A 26,061-nucleotide genomic window follows, 5' to 3' on the forward strand; every position below is an offset into this window, starting at 1 on the left:
TTTTTCATTTTTTACCACCCTAAGTGTAGTATCATACAGTTGGTACGTTCCTCTGGGGTTACTTCTACCCATATGCAGTACTTTGCATTTGTCAATGTTAAACTTCAGTTGCCACTTTTCAGCCCATCTTCCCAAATTTTCTAGATTCTGTTGCAGTAGCACATTACCATTACTGTCATTAACAACCCTGCCAACCTTTGTATCATCTGCAAACTTTGACGCTAAGTCTGATATATCTTCATCAATATCATTGATAAATATACAAAACAACGGTGGACCCAACACCAAACCCTGTGGGACTCCACTAATAACATTAATCCATGAAGAGCAGCACCCATTGATTACCACCCTCTGCTTCTCCCACTCAACCATCCTTTTATCCATTGTAGCAACTTATCCTTAATACCATTCTGCTCCAATCTGTACAGTAGTCTTCCATGCACAACAGTGTCAAAAACTTTCCTTAAATCCAAGTATATGATATCAAAATTATTTTTTGCATCCGGTTCCTTTGTAACCACATCATAATATCCTATCAAATTTGTCAGACAAGACTTTCCCTTAACAAACCCATGTTGTGTCTGAATTATTGCTGCAGTCTTGTCTAGATGATCGTACAACGCACCTTGTACCAGTGACTCCATTATTTTACCCAGAACAGAAGTTAAACTAACCGGTCTGGAATTACTTGTGTCACCCTTCGATCTCCCTTTGTGAATTGGGGATACATTTGCATATCTCCGGTCGATGAGGACTGCCCCTGAGTCCAAGGATGCTCTCACTCCCATAAATGTAAATACTATATCTATTTATTAATGCTAGTTGAGTGAATTATCTTACTTGTGTGCCAAGTCAGTATAGTGTGTGCTAAAAAAAAAAAAAAAAAAAAACGAATAATCATTCTAAATCCACTCAAAAGCTTTGATTCTTATTTCCTTTCCTTTCTTATAGGCTAGCAAACCTGTACAATGAATACATCCCACCATCTTCAGCATTCAAAGTACTTTAATTCAGCACTTTTAATTTTATTTATATACTTATACAGTGGATTCCGGTTATTTGGGCCACCGGTTAATCGAGGCAGACATTTATTTGGGGTAAATCTTAAAAAACAGAACCAATCAAGAAAATAGCCAGGATTTACTTCGCTTAATTGGGACAACATGCCGTTTAATCGGGGCAAGAGACCACAGCACTGGAGATTACCCTACGACTGTCTCCGACCATACCACATGGTTCAGTCAGATTTCTGGAGGTCACAACCATAAAACAATAAAAACAATTAGCAGTTACCTGTTTATTGGGCTTTTCTGTTAGTGCAATTTATCAGAAACGGATAGTAAACTCGATCTTACTGAATTTGCGTTAATACTGACAGCTGGAATTCTGTGGGTTATTATGGTGAAATGTGTTTACACTGAAATGAAATCTTCAATCATATAAAAAAATTAATTTTCAGAATCTTCTCTTCATTCCTATTTTTAAAGCTTCTTAACTTGTTACCCCGTTCTTACTTGTGCGTATCATGTTACTAGCAATTTGTGTGTGCCATGTTCTTTGTTATTGATTACTTGTGAAGAGTTGATAAGATTGTGAAGAATATGATGAGAGTTTAGATGCAGAGGGAATAGGCAAGCAAGTGTGAATGTCTTATTATGAATGACTTTAATCTGTCCCAGATTGATTCGTATAACTGGGATGTAAACGTTTTTAAATAAACTAGATAATTATTATTTATACCAGCATGTTAGAGAAAGTACAAGGGGTGAGAATATTCTTGACCTCATCTTTACTAATGAATCAGATGACATCACAGGGCTTAAAGTACAGGAACCATTGCCAGGAAATGATCATGCAAACATCAGCTGAAAGATGAAGAATGATGTTGCAGTAGTTATTAGGTAAAGATGTCGTAATTACAGATGATTGTTTATTAAAAACAATTTTGAGCATAAAGGCAAGTAAAGCTCTCAGGGTTGATGGCATATACCCTGTAGTTTTGAGGGAGAGTATGAGGTTGTGTATTGAACCATTAAGGTTAATTATGAGGGCATTTTTGGCCTCAGGGGATATTCCTTTAGATTGGAGAAATGCCAACATAATCCCAATATAAAAGCAGTTCTAAGAGTAGGTAACTACAGACCGCTTAGTCTCTCTTCAATGGTATGAAAAATCTTAGAAGTATGATTAAGAGGGTGATCCAGGGGCAGTTACATAGATAATAGCATTCTGAAGGACACACAACATAGCATTCTTAAGGGTAAATCATCCTTAACTGACTTAGTAGGCTATTCTGACGAAGTTACTCATAAGCTGGATTTAGAGAAAGATTGATATAGCTTATTTGGATTTTAGGAAAGCATTTGACTCAGTCCCTCATGACAAGTCACTGCATAAGATTCTAATATAGAATTTCTGGTTGGCTGCAGTGCAGAAGGCAGAGGATTGTGATTAACGGATATGCTTCAGATTGGTGTAATGTCAGGAGTGGGGTCCCTCAAAGATTGGTTTTTGGGCCACTATTGTTTCTCATTTTCATATTTGACATTGACGAAGGGATAGAGGCATAAAGTCTATGAAACTCTCACAGTGACTTAAATGAATTTGTAATAACTGAGAACAAAGTGGAGGAGAAATTGCTGAAGTTAAACATAAGAATCCAAGAATATTTGCTGATGCTATCGAGGCAGTGTTAGGTGGGTTGGAAAACTGCTAGCCTGGGGGATACATGGACTAATAGATTAACAGTAGCCACTGGCAGAGGTGAAAGGGATCATTGCACTGCTTCTATTTGAATGACCAGCAGCCTGGAAAACAAGATGCAGGGTATTTTAGAGACTGCCGGGAGTCATTGCAGTACAAGTAAACACATGGGTTGTGTTTCGGTAGCTAAGAATAGGAACAGGTGCATGTATACTTGGCTATACACCAATGATAGGAGTTTGGTAAATAAATATGATGAATTTGAGGTATTGCTCAAAACATCAAAGGCAGATCTGTAGGGATATCAGAGAAATGGTGTCAAACAGATATAAGCAGGGCAGAACTGGGATTTGGGGAGTACAATGTGTACAGGAAGGATAGGCGGGATAGGAAGGGAGGAGGGGTTATGCTACTAGTTAAGAAACACATAAAATCCAACGAAGTGCAGTGTCAAGTCAATTTGGTGGGAAATAAGCACTGGGAGATCAAAATTGAGAGTAGTAGTGTGTGTTATAGGCCTAATGACTCTGATGAGTATAATAAAAAACTGTACAGGGAAATAGAGTATGCAAGTAAATCAGAGTGTCTTATAATGGGGTATTTTAATTTCCCAGAGATTGACTGGAATTTGTCGGTTGGTCACTCACACACTAGCAAGGCTTTTGTAGATTTATTGGATGATTGTTTTCTACAGCAGCATGTTCGGGAGGCAGCTAGAGGGAGTAATACTCTTGATCTGATTATCAGTAGTGATTTTTCATGCATTAAGAATCTGCAGATAAAGGAACCACTAGGTGGCAGTGATCACAGTGTGCTGAAGTGGGATTTACTCAAAGAAGTAACTGCCATCAGGGGTAAAGGGAACGGTTTTTGCTTTCGTAAAGGCGACTACAGAAGTCTGAGACAGTATTTAAATTCTATACGGTGGGACCAACTGATGATGTTACTAACAATAAATTCAAAATAGGAAGCATTCAAAGAATTACTCTTGGAAGCTTCTAGGCTTTTAATACCAACTAAGAAATAATTTTCAAGATTTTGGCCTAAAAAAATGGATGTCAGATGAACTAATTAGACATGGGGCAGAGAAAAAAAATGTATAGGATACATATAAATTACAGGTGACACACAAGCGTATGATAGATATAAGCTGGTCTGTAACTAAGTCACAAAGGAGGTTAGGGAGCAAAGGCAGATTACGCGAAATCTTTGGCAAAGGATGCAAAGAAAAACAGCAAAGAGTTCTTTACTTATGTAAACTCTTGAAGGAAGGGAATGAATCAGATTGGACCACTTGATATCGATGGTTCAACAGTTGATGATCATACTCAGTTAGCTAAAAAACTGAATGAGTATTTTGCATCTACATTCACACATGAGGAGTTATTCCGGGAGGGGAATGCCAGAGGTGTATTAAATTCTGGCAGTAAGCTAGATAATCTTGTAATAACTGAGAGTAAAGTGGAGGAGAAATTGTTGAAGATAAACATAAGAGAGGCACCTGGGGTGGATGAAATCTATCCAGTTATATTAAAGGAGGCAGCAAAGATAGTAAGCAAACCCTTAGCCATAATTATGAGAGCTACCTTGGACTCAGGAGAGGTACCCATGGACTGGAGATGTGCAAATGTGAACCCAATCTACAAAGGAGGATCAAAGGGAGACACAGGTAATTACAGACCTGTTAGTTCAACTTCTGTTCAAGGAAATTAATGGAGCATTGCAGGATAATCTAGACAGGACTTCAGTTATAGCTCGGATACAGCATGGGTTTGTTAAGGGGAAGTCTTGTCTGACCAATTTGATTGGATACTATGATGTAGTCACAAAGGTACTGGATGCAAAGAATACTTTTGATATTATATATTTCGATCTTAGAAAGGTTTTTGATACTGTTGCACATGGAAGACTGCTGGACAAATTGGAGCAGTGTGGCAATGGAGGCACATTGCTGCTATGGATAAAGGGATGGTTGAGTGGGAGAAGACAGAAAGTGGTAATCAATGGACACTGCTCTTCTTGGACTAATGTTATCCGTGGAGTCCCCCAGGGTTCAGTGTTGGATCCATTGTTGTTTTCTGTATTCATCAATGATATTGATGGTGGTATATCAGGCTTAATGTCCAAGTTTGCAGACGATACAAAGGTCAGCAGAATTGTTAATGACACTAATGACAGTAAGCTGCTGCAACAGGATCTAAAAAAGTTGAGCAGATGGGCTGAGAGGTGGCAACTGATGTTTAATATTGACAAATGTAAAGTACTGCATATGGGAAGCAGTAACCCGAGTAATGTATCAACTCTGTAGTACTACACTGACAGTGGTAGAGAGTGAAAAGGATCTGGGGGTAACTGTGCAGGCAGATATGATGTTCTCTGAGCAGTGCATACAGTCTGCAAGAGTAGCTCATGGTGTCTTGTCAATGATATACAGGAATTTTTCTAGCAGGGATAAAGAGGCAATGGTCAGGCCACACCTTGAGTACTGTATACAGGTCTGGAGGCTTCATTTTAAGAAGGATGTAGAGTTGTTGAAACGAGATAGAGGAAGGCAACAAATTAGTGAATGAAACAAAGGGTTGCCCTTATGAAGAAAGGCTTAAGTTTTGCAAATTGCAGTGTCTGGAGACTAGGCACCTGCGAGGTGATCTGATAGAGGTGTATAAAGCCTTGAATGGGTTGGGCATGCTCAATGCTTATAGGATTCTTCTTCTTGCTCAGAATAATCGCCTGAGAGGGCATAATTTCAAATTGAGGAAAGACAGTTGTAGAATAGATGTGCGGAAGTTTGCCTTTAGCCAGTGGGTTGTGATTGCTGGAACAAACTTCCATCTGTCATTGTAGAAGTTGTTAGCTTAAACAGATTCAAGGCAGAACTAGACAAACATTTGGAGTGAGTAGATGGGTGAAATAAGAAGGGTCTGTGGGGTTTTTTTTTTTTTTTTTTTGCCTGATGCTATATAAGCTTGCTTTCTTGCATCATGTGCCCTGCTAATGCTAAGTGCATCTTTTTACTAACTGCCAGACTGCATAGCAAAATGCTTGCTGCACAGCATATCAGAAAAAGCTTTTGAGGTATTTAAAAACTATATATTATATATATCATATACAGTAAACCGTCACTTTAACAGGCCTTAATTTAACAGATTTCTGAAATAATGGATAGTATCCGCTTTTAGTTTATATGGGTCCCAGTGAAACTGCTATCAGTTAAAATATTTTTACAATAAAGCAGAATGCCAGGAAACCAAGATTTTACTGACCATCACCTTCCTTCAGCTTATAGAACATGTCAGATATTATTATTATTATTATCATCAATTTATTTCTCTGTTGAAGAGCCACCCCTGGGACAGCCATTGGCTAGAAAGGTGAGAGTTACATTCTAAGGTGTGAAGCCCACCCAAGAGCAAAAGGTTACAAAGTCCATGGGAAGTTCACCTGAAAGGTTGCATACAGAATTTTGGAATACATGAGTAATTATGATTTTATAATAGAATATTTACATTTTTTGGTATCTTTGAAAATTGTAGAATATTTAAAATTTTAACATCTTAGGTTGGCATCTAGAATACCAAGAATATATATTTAAAAGGGATCAAAATTAAATGCAGTTTTTGAGCTGAGTGGCTGTGCACTACAGTTACAGGAGACGATAGGAGTCAGCAAAGACTTGCAATCTGTAGGCTTTTTCGTTACAGAGCTTTTCCGGTTCAATTCTTAGTTTATTGAAGAGTTCTATTGTGTTTGCTGGAAAAAATGACTTAGGCTGTCCAGGTTTTTTAAATTGCTTTGAAGAGGATGTCTTGTGTCAGCAATTCTGGTGGCTTCTCGATGAGAGTGAAACAAGCTGTCAATACTGGGAGCATCTAATCTTCCTGTTAGCAGTTGGGCTAATGTGAAAATGTTTCTTGTGTTGATTGTGTGTTTCCAGGGAGGAATGCTGAGATTGGAAAGTAGGATGGCTCTAGAGATAGTAAATGGATGATTTGAGATCCTGTTCAGCCATCTCAGGAGCCAGTATTCAATACTAAGGAAAGCTTTCAGGTTGCACGGTGGGGCAGAGGACCAAATCTGTGAAGCATACAGTGGGATGGGAAGTATACATTTCAAGATATACTTTTTAACAAAATCTGGGTTTCTAATGCCAATTAACTCCTGTTTGGCAGTCCAAAGCATTGCATATGTTTTAGCTTTGATGTAATCAAAGTGCTCAGAGAATGTTAGTCCCTCATCCCATTTTAGGCCAAAGTCTACGTGCGATTTAACCTTTGGAACTACGCATCCGCTTACCGGCATAGAGATGTTGTTCCTGCTCTTTTTCTTTGTAGTTGTCATCTGGGCAGATTTACTTGGGTTTAAATGTAGTTCAGTGTAATCAAGTTAATGCTCCAGTTCATTTATTGTGTTATTGGCTTGTTGATTTGTTTGCTTAACTTGTTGTAGATCTTTAGATTTGACGAAGAATTTCATACATAAGTAGGGAGTTATCTGAAGCTCTAACGAGGATTATTTGAGAATTCTTCTGACTCTGAATAAACTTTAGTTTCCACTACCACTATAGAATGCAGAAAAATTAAGACTTTGCTCCACACAATAAGTGCAATAAAATACAGTATTACAACATTTAATCCTTTTTATTTCATACCGCAGTACTTTTTAATAACATTCAACCAACTCGAGACTATGTATTTCTTACAAGTTTAGTTAGAAATCAGAATTATTGAATGGACCTTCCCCTCTGTCATCTGTTAAACTGAGTTTCACTCTATTGTATTATAGATAGAAATTATATAACTTTAATAAGTAATTTAATTATTTAAACATTATACAATTTTTATGTTCTAAAATGTGTATAAATTAAAAGAAAAATTGCATAACAATTTCTTACCAGTTTGTCCAGGTTTATAAACAGGCTTATCACATGAGATAAGGATTATACTATTCACTGTATGCAGTCCAATCAGGCTTTCTGCATTAATCGTATAATTATCATCTTCAAAGGTGCCAATTATATGAAGCCGATAGAGGTCCCGATTTTCAACATAGTTACCTTGTTTGCTAACTTTAGGAACATTGAGATATATGCTGCTACCACTACCTATATTTGGGAGGGGGAAATGTAATCAGCAATAAGAGTTTAAAATAATGAAAAGAAAAAAATGCTTTTGATTTCATAATATAAACTAGATCATATATGTACAGTGCCTTCACAGTAGACTCCATTTAGGAAATTTTACCTAGCTACAGGTTTAATAAGAGTGCACACACACACACACACACACACACACACACACACACACACACACACACACAGTAATAAAATAAAATTTTATTTCTTCTACTTGAAATCAAAAAAAATATATATATGTTTTGGTTTACCTCTAGTTATGATATTATACCAAGATACCATAAAGGCACATTTGTAAACATACTTTCATAGAAGGAAACTGAACTATAATGAAAGTAATATTATATCCACAATTGTGATGTCCCACTATAAGATCCACGTGTAGTACCACTAACCATATCCTTAAACTTGTACTTTTTCTCTCAGTATGTATAAAAATATCATAAAAACGGAAGGGGCTTAAAGATGGTGAGCTTATTCAAGCCCCTTGTTAAATTTTTGGGATTATCCAACATTCTTGTTAAAAAAATTAGTTTCATAAAATTTAGCAGATTATTTTAACCACAGATGACCACTGGCCAAAATTCTTGTTGTGCAAGTTGCTTGTTAACAAATTGGCAGCACACCATTAAAACCCTTAAGCAGGAGCTAATTGAATTTGAACAAGACAATAATTTTCATTTCACAATGAGAGAAATCTTAGATATAAAGACAGGCATCTTTGGAATAATTTAAAAAAGTCTAATCATGTAATCATTCAGAATTTAATGATCAAGACTGTATATGGACAAATAATAAATTAATTACTAATGATTTTTAATAAGGTAAAAATATTGGTGTTTATCTTGCTTGTCAGCATTAAATTCTTATAATAAAAACTTTCCAAAGAAGCCAATATATTTTACTATTATGTATTTTGTCTCTTTTCACAGAAGTAGTGTAATAAGATTTGTCTAAATTCTATTACTTATAGGCTACTTTACATAAATTTAGTAATTTATGTAAAGTAGCCTGTTTATTCATTTGTGCTGTGCTAAATCCAATTCTGGGGCTTAAGTTGGTATTAATACAACACTACAGCACTGCCTATCCATCTTGAATCACACTAATAATGTAAAGTCATCATCCCCAAATCACCACAGGCAAGAGTCTTTAATTTATGTAAGCATAACCACACACACACACAAATAGGTATAGTAGTAGAGTACAATACAGTGCTATTTTTTTAAAACCCTATCCAGGGATAAATCCAGACTGTTCTTGAAAGAGCGTAGCAATAAAATGATGGTAATATATTTCTAGCAGGGGTGATATAATAATATAGGTGACTGACAGTAATTGAAAATTAAGCTTGCATTTATCGTGAATTTTTCTTGTTTTCTGTGTGCCATCTCCTATTATGCAAACACACATAATTAACTTACAATCATAAAATGTGCATAATATTTGTTTAAATTTACTTAAGATGTAAAGGGAGGGGACTGTCATGATCACCCCCACCTGTATCCATTACTAATCCAGATTTAAACTAATCTAGAATTAAGTATTATTAATGCAAACCTTTTATATGAAAAGAGGCAGTTTAAAATGAGGAACAATATGCATAGTCTTGAGAAATATGCAAAAGATCTAGCAACCATTGCCAAAAGACAGCTGAGGTAAGCTGAAATATTAAAAAAGAAAGTCTTCTGAACAGTCACTATGTAATAAACTAAACTCAAGTAATGTGGTGAAAACACCAGGATTTACCTTGCTTGCTAGTATTAAATTCGTATAATGCCAACTTCCCAAAGAAGCTAATATCAATTAACTTCACACAATGATACTGGACAATTCATTTATAATTCTTTGTGAGAATTACACCTTTAAATTTCTTTAGATGATTACGTTTTATCTGAACATTAAATTAATTTCACTATGTAACAAATTTTCAAAAAAAGGTTCTGTTTATTAGCACATTTATCTGTTAAATGTGCTAATAAACAGAACTTAGAGATTTCTTAGGTGCATCGGCAACTATGGCTGTGCCATTCATATGGTAAGAATTTATGCCATTTCCTGTCAGATAGAGATAATTGCAAAAAATAGTACCAGCAGATTAGTTTTTTAACTAGTTAAAGGAGGTGGTATATGTTAATCATTTTGTGAAAGGTAAAATATGCTTGAGACATTTGTGTTATTGCCTAAAAGTGAAGTAAGTGAAAGAAGGTCTTCTGTTGTGGCTGGAGTGAAGAGATTCTGGCGTTCTCTTGCATATTTTGGGCAATCAACAAGGATATGTTTTACTGAAAGCACTGTGTTGAAGTTTGACATTTAGAGGAAGATCTCCCCTCTTAATAGATAACTAAGAGTGATATTTGTATGACCTATTCGTAGGCGTGCCAATATTACCTCCTGTTGTCAATTTGAGCTGAAGCTTGAAAGCCATCACTCAAGATTTGGTTTAATACTTCAGAGCTTATTGTTATATTGATTTTTCCATGATAATTGCCAATACATGCATTTTGCCTGGATTATTGATATATAGTCTCTTGATATGGGACTTTCCAGTTGTCATCGGGTGGTAAGACAGCCAATTAACAAAGTCAGCTAATTTATTTCCCAGGATTCCCATATGTCCAGGGACCCAGCAGAGGTGTATGCTTTTTCCAAGTTCAGATAAAGTATGCAAAGAGGAGGTTATTTCCTTTAAGACTGGGTGGGTGATATTCATGGTGTTTTTCAGGGCTTGAAGTGCACTTAAAGAATCTGTAAAAATTATACTATTTACAATATTGGAGGGCTCGATATGCTTCAGTGCAATCTGAATTGCCATCAATTCGGCAAATTAGAATCTGCAGATAAATGAACCACTATGTGGCAGTGATCACAGTGTGCTGAAGTGGGATTTACTCAAAGAGGTAACTACCATTAGGGGTAAAGGGAAAGGTTATTGCTTTCGTGAAGGCGACTACGATGGACTGAGACAGTATTCAAATTCTATACAGTGGGACCAACTGATGATGTTACCAACAGCAAATTCAAAATGGGAAGCATTCAAAGAACTTATCTTGGAAGCTACTAGGCGTTACATACCAAATAAAAAATATTGTTCAAGGTTTAGGCCTAAATGGATGTCAGATGAACTAATGAGACATATGGCAGAAAAGAAAAATGCATGGGATACATACAAATTAACACATGACACAGAAGCCTATGATAGATACAAGTTGATCTGTAACCAAGTTACAAAGGAGGTTAGGCAGGCAAAGGCAGATTACGAGAAATCTTTGGCAGGGGATGCAAAGAAAAACAGCAAAGAGTTCTTTACTTATGTAAACGTTAGAAGGAAGGGAATGGATCAGATTGGTCCACTTGATATCAATAGGTCAACTGTTGATGATCCTGACCAGGTAGCTAACAAACTAAATGAATATTTTGCATCGACATTCACACATGAGGAGTTATTCAGTGAGGGGAATGCCAGAGGTGTATTCAACTCTGGCAGTAAGCTAGATAATCTTGTAATAACTGAGAGTAAAGTGGAGGAGAAATTGTTGAAGATAAACACAAGGGCACTTGGGGTGGATGGGATCTATCCAGTTATATTAAAGGAGGCAGCAAAGGAAGTAAGCAAACCCTTAGCCATAATTATGAGAGCTTCCTTGGACTCAGGGGAGATACCCACAGACTGGAGATGTGCAAATGTGACCCCAATTCACAAAGGAGGATCAAAGGCTGACACAAGTAATTATAGACCTGTGAGTTAGCATTAGAAGAGGCATTTGATGCAAGAAAGCAAGCTTATGCAGCATCAGCCAAATAAAAAAAATAATAATAATAATAATAATAATAATAAAAAAATAAATAAAAAATAACCACTTCCACTTCACCCCTCTGTTCGTTCGAAATACCTGTCCAGCTGAGCCTTAAACTTATTTAGGCTATCAACTTCCACGACAAGGGATGGAAGTCTGTTCCACCACCCAACCACCCGCTGGCTAAAGGCAAATTTCCTCACGTCTATCCTACATCTGTCTTTCCTCAATTTGAATTTATGCCCTCTCAGGTGATTATTCTGAGCAAGAGGAAGAATCCCATCAGCATTGAGCATGCTCAAACCATTCAAGGCTTTATACACCTCTATCAGATCACCTCGCTGGTGCCTAGTCCCCAGACACTGTAATTTCACTAATTCACTAATCTTGTTGCCCTTCTCTGTACTCGTTCCAGCATCTCTATATCCTTCATGAGATGAGGCCTCCAGCCCTGTATACAGTACTCTGGGTGTGGCCTGACCATTGCCTTATACAAGGGAATAATCACCTCCTTATCCCTGCTAGCAAAATTCCTATATATCATCGACAATACACCATGAGCTACTCTTGCAGCCCGTCTGCACTACTCAGAAAACTTCATATCTGTCTGCTTGTTTGTTTGTTTGTTTGTTATTTGGTTTCTAGGAGCATTAGCAACTAAGGCCATATTGCTCCAGAGATTTGCAGTGGTAATTCCCTGACCTTTCCGCATCCTCCGTATTTGGTGGTCATGGGCTCGAACCCCGGTCTAATCAAGAAGAGTGTGCTATGCACTGCTGCTCCTGCCCACCTGGCTACGGAGGTGCCTTATCTGCCTGAACAATTACCCCCAGGTCCTTTTCATTCTCTACCACTGTCAGTATGGTGCCACATAGTTGATATGTTACTCTGGGATTACTGCTTCCCATATGTAGTACTTTACATTTGTCAATTTTAAACTTCATTTGCCACCTCTCAGCCCATCTGCTCAACCTTTCCAGATCCTGTTGCAGTAGCACAGTGTCAGTAGTATCCTTAACAACCCTGCCAACCATCGTATCGTCTGCAAACTTGGACATTAAGCTTGATATACCATCATCAATATCATTTATAAATACAGAAAACAATAATGGACCCAATACTGAACCCTGAAGGACTCCACTAATAACATTAGTCGACGATGAGCAGTGTCCAATGATTACCACTCTTCTTCTCCCCCTCAACCACCCCTTTATCCATAGCAGCAATTTGCCTCCAATTCCACACTGCTGCAATTTGTGCAGCAGTCTTCTATGTGCAACAGTATCAAAAGCCTTTCTAAGATCCAAGTATATAATATCAAAGTTATTCCCTGCATCCAGTTCTTTTGTGACTACATCATAGTATCCAATCAAATTTGTTAGGCAAGACTTCCCCTTAACAAAACCATGCTGTGTCTGAGCTATAACTGAAGTCTTGTCTAGATGACGCTGCAGTGCTCCTTTAACCAGTGCCTCCATTAATTTTCCAGGAACAGAAGTTAAACTAACAGGTCTATAATTACTAATGTCGCCCTTTGATCCTCCTTTGTGAATTGGGGTCACATTTGCACATCTCCAGTGCATGGGTACTTCCCCTGAGTCCAAGGAAACTCTCATAATTATGGCTACGGGTTTGCTTACTTCCTTTGCTGCCTCCTTTAATATAACTGGATAGATCCCATCCACCCCAGGTGCCTTTCTTGTATTTATCTTCAACAATTTCTCCTCCACTTTACTCTCAGTTATTACAAGTTTTTCTAGCTTACTGCCAGAGTTGAATACACCTCTGGCATTTCCCTCGCTGAATAACTCCTCATGTGTGAATGTCGATGCAAAATATTCATTTAGTTTGTTAGCTACCTGAGCAGGATCATCAACAGTTGAACCATCGATATCAAGTGGTCCAATCTGATTCATCCCCTTCCTTCTAGAGTTTACATAAGTAAAGAACTCTTTGCTGTTTTTCTTTGCATCCCTTGCTAAAGATTTCTCATAATCTGCCTTCGCGTGCCTAACCTCCTTTGTAACTTGGTTACAGATCAACTTGTATCTATCATATGCTTCTGTGTAACGTGTTAATTTTTATGTATCCCATGCCATATGTCTCATTAGTTCATCTGACATCCACTTAGGCCTAAACCTTGAACAATATATCTTAATTGGTATGTAAAGCCTAGTAGCTTCCACGATACGTTCTTTGAATGCTTCCCATTTTGAATTTGTTGTTGGTAACATCATCAGTTGTTCCCAGTGTATAGAATTTAAATACAGTCCAAGTTCGTCGCAGTCGCCTTTACGAAAGCAATAACCCTCCCCTTTACCCCTAATGGTTGTTACCTCCTGAGTAAATCCCACTTCAGCACACTGTGATCACTGCCACCTAGTGGTCATTTACCTGCAGATTCTTAATGCATGAAGAATCACTGCTGATAATCAAATCAAGAGTATTACTCCCTCTAGTTGCCTCCCAAACATGCTGATGTAGAAAACAATCATCCAATAAATCCACAAAAGCCTTGCTAGTGTGTGAGTGACCAGTCCCCAAATTCCAGTCAATATCTTGGAAATTAAAATCCCCCATTATAAGACTCTCTGATTTACTGGCCCACTCTATTTCCCTGTACAGTTTCTTATTATACTCATCAGAGTCATTAGGCCTATAGCACACTCCTACTCTCAATTTTGATCTCCCAATGCTTATGTCACACCAAACTGACTCGACACTGCACTGTCCAGCAATGTCGACTGGCTTCACTTCCTTGGATTTTATGTATTTCTTAACTAATAGCATAACCCCCCCTCCCTTCCTATCCTGTCTATCCTTTCTGTAGATATTGTCATCCCCAAATTCCAGTTCTGCATTCCTTATATCTGTGTGACACCACATCTCTGAAATCCCCACAATATCTGCCTTTTATGTTTTGAGCAATACCTCAAATTCATCAAATTTATTTACTAAACTCCTAGCATTGGTGTACACGCAAGTATACATGCACCTGTTCTTTTTCTTAGCTACCCTAACACAACCCATGTGTTTATTTGTACCTCACTGATTCCCAGCAGTCTCTGAAATATCCTGCTTCTTATTTTCCAGGCTGCGGCTCATTCCAGTAGAAGCAGTGCAAGAATCACTTTCACCTCTGCCAGTGGCTACTGTTAATCTATTAGTTCTTGTATCCCCCCAATCTAGCAGTTTTCTGACCCACCTAACACTGCCTCGATAGCATCAGCAAACATTCTTGCACCCTTTCTATTTAAGTGTATCCCATCCCTGTAGAAGCAGTCTCTCCTGTTAACAAGTACAGACCAGGCTGAAAAAAATTCTACCCCTTGAGCCATGCACAATCTTTCCAGGGCCAAATTGATCGACAGGGCTCTCATCATATACTCCCTCCTATCGTGTCTGGGCAGAATTGCAGACACTTTCAAATTCAACCCTAATTCACGGCTTTTTTTCAACAGTGACCTGTACTTGTTAAGTAATTCCGCCGGTCTCCTACTCTTAATATAATTGTGCCAACATGTACAACTATATCACCTTTTGTGCCCTTAAAAGATGATATCCGCTCTACAACGTCATCAACCTTTGCCCCTGGCAGACATACCTGGTCCTGTTCACCTATCCTTTTTACAAAGCATGTTTCCCGTTTCCCTGACAATAGAGTCACCAACAACCACTAGTTCCTTTGGGACCAGCGCATTCTGCCTTGGGGGCTGCTGTTGTGTTGTGTGATGACCAAGTACAAGCTCTGGCATTGGTGTGGGCAGCTGAGAGCTTGATGGGCCCCTCACTTTTAATCCTTTGAGGGCATCCACCCTGTCCTTCAAGCTCTCATATAGTTTAACTTCTGTTCCAGGAAAATTAATGGAGGCACTGGTTAAAGAAGCACTGCAGGATCATCTAGACAAGACTTGAGTTATAGCTCGGACACAGCATGGTTTTATTACAGGGAAGTCTTGCCTGACCAATTTGATTGGATACTATGATGCAGTCACAAAAGAACTGGATGCAGGGAATAACTTTGATATTATATACTTGGATCTTAGAAAGGCTTCTGATACTGTTGCACATGGAAGACTGCTGAACAAATTGGAGCAGTGTGGCACTGGAGGCAAATTGCTGCTATGGATAAAGGGGTGGTTGAGGGGGGAGAAGACAGAGTGTGGTAATCAATGGACACTGCTCATCGTCGACTAATGTTATTAGTGGAGTTCCTCAGGGTTCAGTGTTGGGTCCATTATTGTTTTCTGTATTTATAAATGATATTGATGATGGTATATCAAGCTTAATGTCCAAGTTTGCAGACAATACGAAGGTTGGCAGGATTGTGAAGGACATTACTGACACTATGCTGCTGCAACAGGATCTGGAAAGGTTGAGCAGATGGGCTGAGAGGTGGCAAATGAAGTTTAACACTGACAAATGTAAAGTACTACATATGGGAAACAGCAACCCCAGAGCAACGTATCATCTCTGTGGTACTACACTGACAGTGGTAGAGAATGAAAGGGACTTGGGGGTGGTTGTGCAGGCAGATATGATGTTCTCTGAGCAGTGCAGACGGGCTGCAAGAGTAGCTCGTGGTGTATTGTCAATGATATATAGGAATTTTTCTAGCAGGGATAAGGAGGTGATTATTTCCTTGTATAAGGCAATGGTCAGGCCACACCTAGAGTACTGTCTGGAGGACTCATTTCAAGAAGGATGTAGAGCTGCTGGAACGAGTACAGAGAAGGGCAACAAGATTAGTGAATGGAACAAATGGGTGCTCTTACGAATAAAGGCTTAAGTTTTGCAAATTACAGTGTCTTGAGACTAGGCACCAGGGAGGTGATCTGATAGAGGTGTATAAAGCCTTGAATAGTTTGAGCATGCTCAATGCTGATGGGATTCTTCCTCTTGCTCAGAATAATCACCTGAGAGGGCATAAATTCAAATTGAGGAAAGACAGATGTAGGATAGACGTGCAGAAATTTGCCTTTAGCCAGCGGGTGGTTGGCTGGTGGAACAGACTTTCATCCCTTGTCATGGAAGTTGATAGCCTAAATAAGTTTAAGGCTCAGCTGGACAGGTATTTCGAATGAACAGAGGAGTGAAGTGGAAGTGTGTTTTTTTTTTTTTTTTTTTGGCTGATGCTGCATAAGCTTGCTTTCTTGCATCAAATTCCTCTACTAATGCTAATCCTAATTCATAGGCCAAAGTAATGTTCAGAAAAACTGCGGTAATTCCAACATGGGCCTCATTCTTTGGTCCATCTGTATACACAACAACGAAGTTGAGGAGCTGATCTACTACTGCATGATAAAGTTAAAGTTGTAAGAAATTTTCTTTATGTAATATAGATTTATTCCATTGATGGAGGGATAAATCGCATGAAGGTGAAGTAATGTCCCAAGGATTACAAGAAATTGGAAGGGTATTTGCAACATTATTTAAAGACAGATTAAGTTCTTCTGGAAGTTATTTTATTCACTTACCTAATGGATGGTTAGCAGAAGGGCGGTTTCGGTATAACATCAACGTTGTGCTGGTGAGTGAAAAGTATCCGCCAGTTTGGGTGTTCAGGCATAGATCTAACTTTATATGCATAGTGTAATATAAGTTGTTGTCTTCTGATAGAGAGAGAGGGGGTGGGTTCGTGTGCTTCAGCATACAGACCATGTATTGGAGATGTGCAATATGCTCCTATGCACTATGATGGATATCGTCAAGCCAGCGAAGGTCACTAGGTCTTGCAGAGCTATACACTGGTGCTCCATGGTCAAGCTTTGATCTTATTAAGGCTCTGTATAATTGTAACAAGGTAACTTGATCAGCTCCCCACTTAGTTGCTGAGAGAACCCGGATGATATTTAGCTTTTGCTGACAGGATGTTCTTAGTTTCTTAATATGCTCTAGAAAGGTAAGTTTATGGTCTAATGCAGTGCTTCTCAAACTTTTTTGGATCACCATACCCCCTAAAAAAAGCTCTCGCCATGGCTTTTTTTCAGCCCACCAATATAAAGTGAAGCTAAATAACTGAAATGAATATTTGTCTGTTTGCCTCCAAAAATGTAAATGCAGCCCTGCATGTATGTGTGTGAATTATAAAGAAAACTTTACTTCACTTTATTCCTTCACTTTATTACTTACTGCACTTTATTCCTTCTTCATAAAAAATTACAACTACATAAATAAAGTCAGTTATAGTCACTTAAATTAAGTCATAAAAATTAAAGTTAATTACATAAATAAGTCATGATATTAATGGAAATAGTTAATTATATTTTAATATTTAATGCAATGGATGAGCTTGGTGGAGATTTATTAGCTTATCAATATTAGGTTTAATATCTGTAAGTAGAAGTCGTAAATTGCCACATTTAACAACATCCAGACAATTTCTTTGTTTTGTCAGCAATTGAGATACACTGTACAGCGCTGAAACCGGTTTCGACTAGATATGATGTTGGTAAAGAAATAAGTAATTTTTTTACAATTCCCCACAATGTAGGTTAATGGTCAGGGATTTTCTTTTGTAACCAAAATTCCTGATATGAATTTTGAAATTTTGGCTTCAGTTCAATTTCATTTTGTAACTCGATCAATTCTTCTTCTACAAAATGTTCACCATCGTGATTATTTAAAAAAGGATTTATAACCCAATCGGGAATTTTCAAATTAAGGAGCTCTTCGAACCTATCCTGCATATCTCTGTGCAACATTTCTAGATGATTACAAAAAGTTAGTAGAGTTTCATCAGCTATTTTTTTCTTTTTTCTCTGTTTCCAACAGATTTGGAAATTGATACAATTCACGTCATCCTACGAAATAAATGCTGAAACTTGTCCTTGTAAATGTAAGTTCATTGAGTTGAATCTAGTAAATAAATCTGCAAGATAGGCAATATCAGTTTTAATTTTCTTGAGATCATTACTAAGGTCGTTGTTCCTATCTTCAAAAAACTTGACAACAGTATCAAAGAGTTCATAAAATCTGTTGAGACAGTTGCCTTTTGACAGCCACCAAACCTCGGAATGAAGTAGCAATCATTCAAAACCTTCACTGTTTTGATCACAAAGCTTTTGAAATATATGATCATTCAAAGAATGTGCTTTAATTTTGTTTATAGCAGTAATAACAGTTTATAGAGAATTGTGCAGTTGATCACCAAGTTTTTTCACAACTAAATGCTGACGGCGAATGACACAATGAACAGAAATAATATTTGGCACAGCATTTTTTTAAATAAGCCATAAAACCCTTGTAACGGCCAATCATTGATGGTGCTCCATCCACTCCTTTTCATGCCTATCACTCCCCTGTCACCCCCTTTCATGCCTAATGCCCCCAAGGATAAGTCAAATGCCCCCAGGGGGCGATATTGCCCACTTTGAGAAGCACTGGTCTAATGTGTTTCCTAAGAACCATATGCTGGGATGAACTGCTATTGGTTGGCCATTCAGTTGTAGTTCTGGATGTATGTGAAGTTTATGTTGGTGGAAAAAATGGATGCACAACATTTTTTGGGGGCAAAGCTGAAAGCCATTAATTTGTGTCCATGAACTGATCTTATTTATTGCCACTTGTAATTGTCTCTCAACAGTATTCATATTTTTCACATGACACGAAATGCTAAGGTCATCTACAAACAGTGCAGTATCAGTAGTTTTTGGAAGTTGTTCAGCAATGGTATTAATTGCAATTATAAAAAGTGTAGCACTAAGTACACAGCCTTGGGGGACTCCTTTTTGAAAGAATACTTGGAATAACGAAGTTTTGAATCTAACCTGAAAAGTGCATTTGTACAGGAAGTTTTGTATGAAAATTGGGAGATGACCCTGAAGTCCATGTTGATATAATTCGTGGAGTATTCCATACTTCCACGTAGAATCGTAAGCCTTACTGATATCAAAGCATACCATGACATGATGTTCTGATCTAAGGAATGCATTTTGGATGGAGTTCTCAAGTCGTACTAGAATATCTAGTGTTGATCTGTTTTGTCGGATACCAAATTGTGCAGCATGTATGAGATTATAATTTTCTAGGTACCATATCAGTCGACAGTTTACCATCTTGTGAAGAATTTTGCAGAGGCAATGGGTCTATAGCAAGTGGGGGTTTTTTTGATCTCTACCTGGTTTAATGAATGCAAGGACTGTAGCATGATGCCATTTTTTAGAGAATGTATCCTCTAGGTAAAGTCTATTGTACAGATCAAGAAGTGACTGTAATGATTCAGAACTTAGTTCTTGTATCATCGAATAGTGAATATTATCTGGTCCTACCGTACTGTGTCTAGATATTGACAGCACTCTACGCAGTTCATGGAAAGTAAATGGTAGGTTATATTGTTCATTCCCTTTTGATGAAAAGTTTAATTTTTGTTTTTCTTTATTTGTTTTAAATCTTCTGAAGGTTGGGGTGTAACTTTCTGTTGCTGATGTTTTGGCAAAAGTTTCAGAACGTTTTTGTGTTGTTGAAGTTCTCTGTTTTTCATTCTTGTTTTTATATTTTTTTTGGAAAGAAAGGCTTTCCAGTGTCCATGTCTTTTTCGACAAAAATTTCTAGGACACCATCATCTGCATATTTTCCATTAATATCCATTTCCTCTTGATGTCTGGGAGTTTTGATTTGTCTTTTTTTTGCATTCTTGGTCCGGGGAGTGGAGTTTTTCATGTGGAATAGATATTGATGTATTGACTGCTTGGGCGCCTCCGTAGCCAGGTGGGAAGGAGCAGCAGTGCGTAGTACACGCTTCTTGATTAGACCGGGGTTCGAGCCCGTCACCACCAAATACGGAGGATGCGGAAAGGTCAAGGGAATGACCACCGCATATTCCCGGAGCAATATGGCCTTAGTTGCTAATGCTCCTAAAAACCAAATAACAACAATTGACTGCTTGAGTTTGAGTTGCACTGTACAGAGTTTTGAGGTAATTTGAAAAAGACTCTTGGCGGTACTGATAATTCAGTTTGCGTTGGTGTTGTCTGGTATTTTTTGGTTATTTGGGCATATGTTGGCCTGTTTGGGTGGGTTAGAGGTGAGATGATTTGCTTTGTTTCTTGATAGGAAACATTATGGTTTGCTTTATATTTCTGAATAAGTTTTTCACTTTTACAGCATTCACATGTTTTAGCATTGGCAGGGTGGTCTTTTTTACAATTTGGACATATTGGTTGAGTGAAAGTACAGGTTCGCAGTCGTGTTCTATTGATCCGCATTTTGCACAAGTAGGGGTTCCCCGGAAAGCTGTCTGGGAATGTCCGTACTTCTGACATCGGAAACAACTGAGTGGATTTAGAATAAATGGTCTGATATTGCATGCCAGATATCTGGCCTTAATGGATGTTGGACAATGCGGTGTGTTAAATGTCAAGGTCAGATTACATGTCAGGGTCAGATTACCATCTTTTCTGGTGGAGATTCTCTTTACTTGAATAACTCCTTGTTCTTTAAGTTCTTCTAGTATCTCCTCTTTGGACACGTCTAGTAAATTCCAGTCTGAGATCACTCCTTTAGAGGTGTTCAGTGATCTGTGGGGTGTCACAGTGACTGGTAGTCCAGCAAAGAGTTTAATGTTCAAAAGTCACTCTGAATGTTTAGCGTTAGAGGTCTCAATGAGAATGTCTCCTGACCTCAGTCTTTTTACAGACTTGGGAGATCCTGCCCTACTTTCTAATTGTTTTTGGACTCTAAATGGTGTAAATTTCCCAATTGCATTTTCATCAGTTAAGTGGATAATTAAGAAAGTTGGACTAGGATAGATCTCTGTCTCGATTTTCTGACATTTGACAGTTCCTGCATTGGAACTGTCTTTCTTTTTGAATGTCTGGGATGCGTCTGGCAGCCCACATAAATCAGAGTTAGGTTTACTCATGATGATGATGTGCTCTTTTTGGCCCTGGGAGATTGTGTTTTCCTCCCAGGTTACCAGCCCTGCTGCCATGTGGAGGCAAGAGCAGTGTCACCTAATGACCCAAAGGAAGAGAAGGTTAGTATGAACTAAAAATAAAAAGGGAGATAAAGAAAGGTGCTTTCCTTTCTAGGTTATATTATTTGAATAAGTCTATTTAATTCTGATATTCAAGAGTTAACGGACTTATGAAACTCAGGAGAAATGTATTTACAGTAAAGCATAACAGATAATCACTATGAAAGGCACTGTGGTCACTAATATTGCTTGGCACTCGGGGCCGATAACACCTGCATGTTTATCTGCATTTTTCTTAGTGTTTCTTTCTGAACTTGGGTACGCTAATTCCAAATAAGACCTTAGTTTTTGCACAGCATTTAAATTCTGGGTTTGACTCTAAATAAAAAGAAAAGTAAATATGCAAAAAATATAATATCACATTTTATAACAATGTTTACTGTCTATACAGAATAGACTATTTATCTTTGCTAGACGTGGACAACAAGGGGTAAAACTCTATTCTTAAAGATGTGTTTGTCATTGTTTTTTTTAACTTTTGTTGTGGTTAATGTTATCTGTGGCTCTTATTAAAAGTCTTCTTTGTAGAGTCTATAATTAAATTAAAAGTAGTTTTTTTTTTTTAATTTTTAATTACAAAATTTCTTAAATTTTTTTAATTAAAAAAATTCTTAAAAATGAATATCTGAACATCTTTTGTGATCAACATGATCACCCCGAACAAAGACAACACATCCAAATTTGTTTGAAAATATCCAGGTGAAAGTGCAATGAATGGAACTCGATTGACATTCTGCATCCCATTTTTACCATAACTTTCAATCAACTAGTTCTTTGTAATTTTAACTCTTAACATTACCAGAAAAGCCATTCACTGCAAGGCAAAACAACTGCTCACTATTTTTCTCAGCATCAGTCATTTTTTCCTCAGTTCTTGTGAAGACAATGCCTATTTAACTAGAAAACCAATAAAAATACCACCTTCACTTTTTGCATCAAAATTGCAAGAAATGTGAAGGCAAGATGAGGAAATAGGTTTAAAATATTGTTTGTTCAATTCCAGCTTGATACAGAGTTTTGGAAGCAAGACATTTCTTGGAACCAAAGTATAATTTACTATATTTACAAAGTATAGTTTACTGTATCCCCAATTCACAAAGGGAGTGCAAAGGGTGACACAAATAATTATAGACCTGTTAGTTTAACTTGTGTTCCAGGGAAAATAATGGAGTCACTGGTTAAAGAGGTGATACAGGATCACCTAGACAAGACAGCAGCAATAGTTCAGACACAGCATGGGTTTGTTAAGAGGAAATTTTGTCTGACCAATTCGATTGGACACTATGATGTAGTCACAAAGGTACTGGATGCAAAGAATAATTTTTATATCATATATTTGGATCTTAGAAAGGCTTTTGATACTGTTGCACATGGAAGACCGCTGTACAAATTGGAGCGGTATGGCATTAAGGGCAAGTTACTGCAATGGATATAAAGGGATGGTTGAGTGGGAGACGGCAAAGATTAGTAATAAATGAACACTGCTCTACGTGAACTAATGTTATTAGCGGAGTTCCCCAGGGTTTGGTGCTGAGCCCATTGTTGTTTTGTGTATTTATCAATGATATTGATGAAGGTATATCAGGCTTAATGTCCAAGTTTGCAAATGATACAAAGGTTGGCAGGGTTGTTAATGGCACTAAAGACAATAGGCTACTGCAACAGGATCTAGAAAAGTTAGGCGGATGGGTTGAGAAGTGGCAACTGAAGTTTAACATTGACAAATGCAAAGTACTGCATATGGGTAGCAGCAACTCAAGAGAAATGTACCAACTCTGTGTTACTACACTCATGGAGGTGGTGAATGAAAAAAAATCTGGGGATAATTGTGTGGTCAGATATGAAGTTCTCTGAGCAGTGCAGACAGGCTGCCAGAGCAGGTCATGGAGTTTTGTCAATGATATATGGGAATTTTGCTAGCAGAGACAAGGAGGTGATTATCCCTTTGTATAAGGCAATAGTCAGGCCACACCTTGAGTACTGTATACAGGTCTGGAGGCCTCATTTTTGGAAGGATGTAGAGTTGCTAGAATGAGTACAGAGATGGGCAACAAGATTGGTGAGAGGAACAAAGGGGTGCACTTATGAAGAAAGGCTTAAGTTCTGCAAGTTGCAGTATCTGGAGACTAGGCACCTGTGAGGTGATCTGATTGAGGTGCATAATTGGATGGTTTGAGCAGGCTCAATGCTGACAGGATACTTCCGCTTGCTCAGACTAAGAACCTGAGGGGGGGCATAGATTCAAATTGAGGAAAGACAGTTGTAGAATAGATGTGCAAAAGTCTTCCTTTAGCCAACGGGTAGTTGATTGCTGGAGCAAAATTCCATCTGTTGTTGTGGAAGTTGATAGCTTAAATAAATTTAAGGCTGAACGAGACAAACAATTGGAGTGACTGGATGGGTGAAATGGGAAGGGAATGTTTTTTTTTTTTTTTTTTTTTTTGGCTGATGCTGTATAAGCTTGCTTTCTTGCATCATATGCCTCAACTAATGCTAATACTAATATTCTGTGCACAGGCAGAAACTCAATTCTGCCAGAACATTCCCTTCTTCCATACTGATCATCTACTTTTCTGCCATCCCAGAAGCAGAGAATGAAAAGGTACCATGCAGTACTTTAACTTTCCATATATTAAATGTAACTTGTGGATTTACAACTTGCTCAGCAGCAAAACATTTTGCAGTTTGTGCATGACTGCTTTCTACACCAACATATTAAAGAGGCAACAAGAAAGAGCAGTATTCTTCATCTCATTATCAGTAGTGATTCACCACATACTAAAAACAATCAAGTAGCAGTGATCATAGCGTATCGATACGGATTTATTCAAAAAGATAACTACTGTCAAAGGTAAAGGGAAGGGGGTTTGTTTTTGCAAGGTAATTATAATGTGCTCAGGCATTTTTTAAACTCTTCTCAGGGAGACCAACTGAAGTTGTTGAAAAATGTAAATGCTAAATGGGAAGTGTTCAAAGATTTTAGACCAAAACTGATATCAAATGAACAAGCATAGTGAATAGATGAAAAATGCAAGGGATGTTTACAAATTTTCAGGGGATATAGATTCTCATAATAAGTTATTGTGGTTATTTTTATTTAGAGCATTAGCAACTAAGGCCATATTGCTCTTGGATATGCAGTGGTCATTCCCTGACCATTCCACATCCTCCGTATTTGGTGGTGACGGGCTAAAACGAACTAATCAAGAAGCGTGTGTGCTATGCACTGCTGCTCCTTCCCACCTGGCTACAGAGGCGCCTTCATAATAAGTACAAACTAGTGTCCACAGGAATAACTGGCTTGTAGCAGCCAAGCATTCCTAGTGACATCACTTGTTCATTCTTCAATGTTGGCTCTTCCTATCATTGCAAAGCAGAATTTGCCAAGTGTTGGCCTGTTCACCCCACTAAATAGGGCATATGAATTGGCATTAGACTGTTGTAAGACATATTAATTTTACCCTACTGATGACTAGTCATCATAAATTTTTTCTAGCAACTTCAGTAGCTTAATTTTAACTTCATTAGTGGATAAAATTTAGGCAATAGTCTAATTTCTGTAATACTAAGTTCTGTAATATATTGTAAATTTAAATTTTGTAATCTTTCCTAAGTTCAAATTTTACCTGAATAATGGCTGTTACAAGACCCACATTCAATACAAAGTCCAAGGACATTGTGACTCAGACATAAATGCCTGCAGGCATTATGGTGTGAGTCATTAGTTCATCATTTGTATAGCCTGTGGCATTATCACAAGATTGGTCTAGTTGACAAACCAAGCTCAACTGATGATTGTTTTCTTTGCACCCAATGTAAGGAGCGTATTGATGTCAAATTACAATTGGTACATTACTAGAAGAATTTGAATCTTTAAAGAAATGAGTGATTGCCCTAGAAACAAATGTAACTGGGAACTCTTCTCAGGGGATACACCCATCATTCAGGTCATAAAACAGAATAGTCAAGTGCATACTGTTGTAGTTAAAGGAATCTCTATTGTATAGGATACCAGTAAAAGTTTTTATAAGATAGGTGGATCAGAACAAGGGCGTGTTTGCCAACCTGGTTTTGATCAACCATATGGTTAATGTTGTTAACATCAATTGATGATGTTAACAACAGGCTGTCATATTTTATCTACATCCTTCTTAAAATGAACTTCCATAACTCTATGCAGTACTCAAGATTCAGCCTAACCACTGCCTTGTACAATGGGATAATCACCTCCTGATCCCTGCTGGCAAAGTTCCCATATATCATTGAGGAAACCGCATGAGCTGTCCTGGCAAACTGTCTGCACTGCTCAGAGAACTTCATATCTGACTGTCAAATTACCCTCAGATCTTTTTCAATTTCTTCTACCTGAGTGTAGCACTGTACAGTTGCTATGCTAATCTGGAATTACTGCTACCCTATGCAGTATCTTGCATTTGTCAAACTCCAACTGCAAT

General features: G+C 37.8%; 1 protein-coding gene across 1 annotated transcript in view; it reads right to left on the reverse strand.

Moving 5' to 3' along the window:
* Positions 1 to 26,061, reverse strand: part of LOC150083284 (CD109 antigen-like) — a 184,152-nt gene that overhangs the window by 137,335 nt on the left and 20,756 nt on the right. The window contains exon 3 of the mRNA XM_090378462.1: positions 7,595 to 7,804. Coding sequence (XP_090234588.1) covers positions 7,595 to 7,804 — 210 coding nt within the window. The remainder of the gene's footprint in view (positions 1 to 7,594; positions 7,805 to 26,061) is intronic.

Source organism: Mastigoproctus giganteus, chromosome 7 (genome assembly GCF_048544385.1).
Source record: "Mastigoproctus giganteus isolate SK-2022 chromosome 7, ASM4854438v1, whole genome shotgun sequence".
NCBI classification, from domain to species: domain Eukaryota; kingdom Metazoa; phylum Arthropoda; class Arachnida; order Uropygi; family Thelyphonidae; genus Mastigoproctus; species Mastigoproctus giganteus.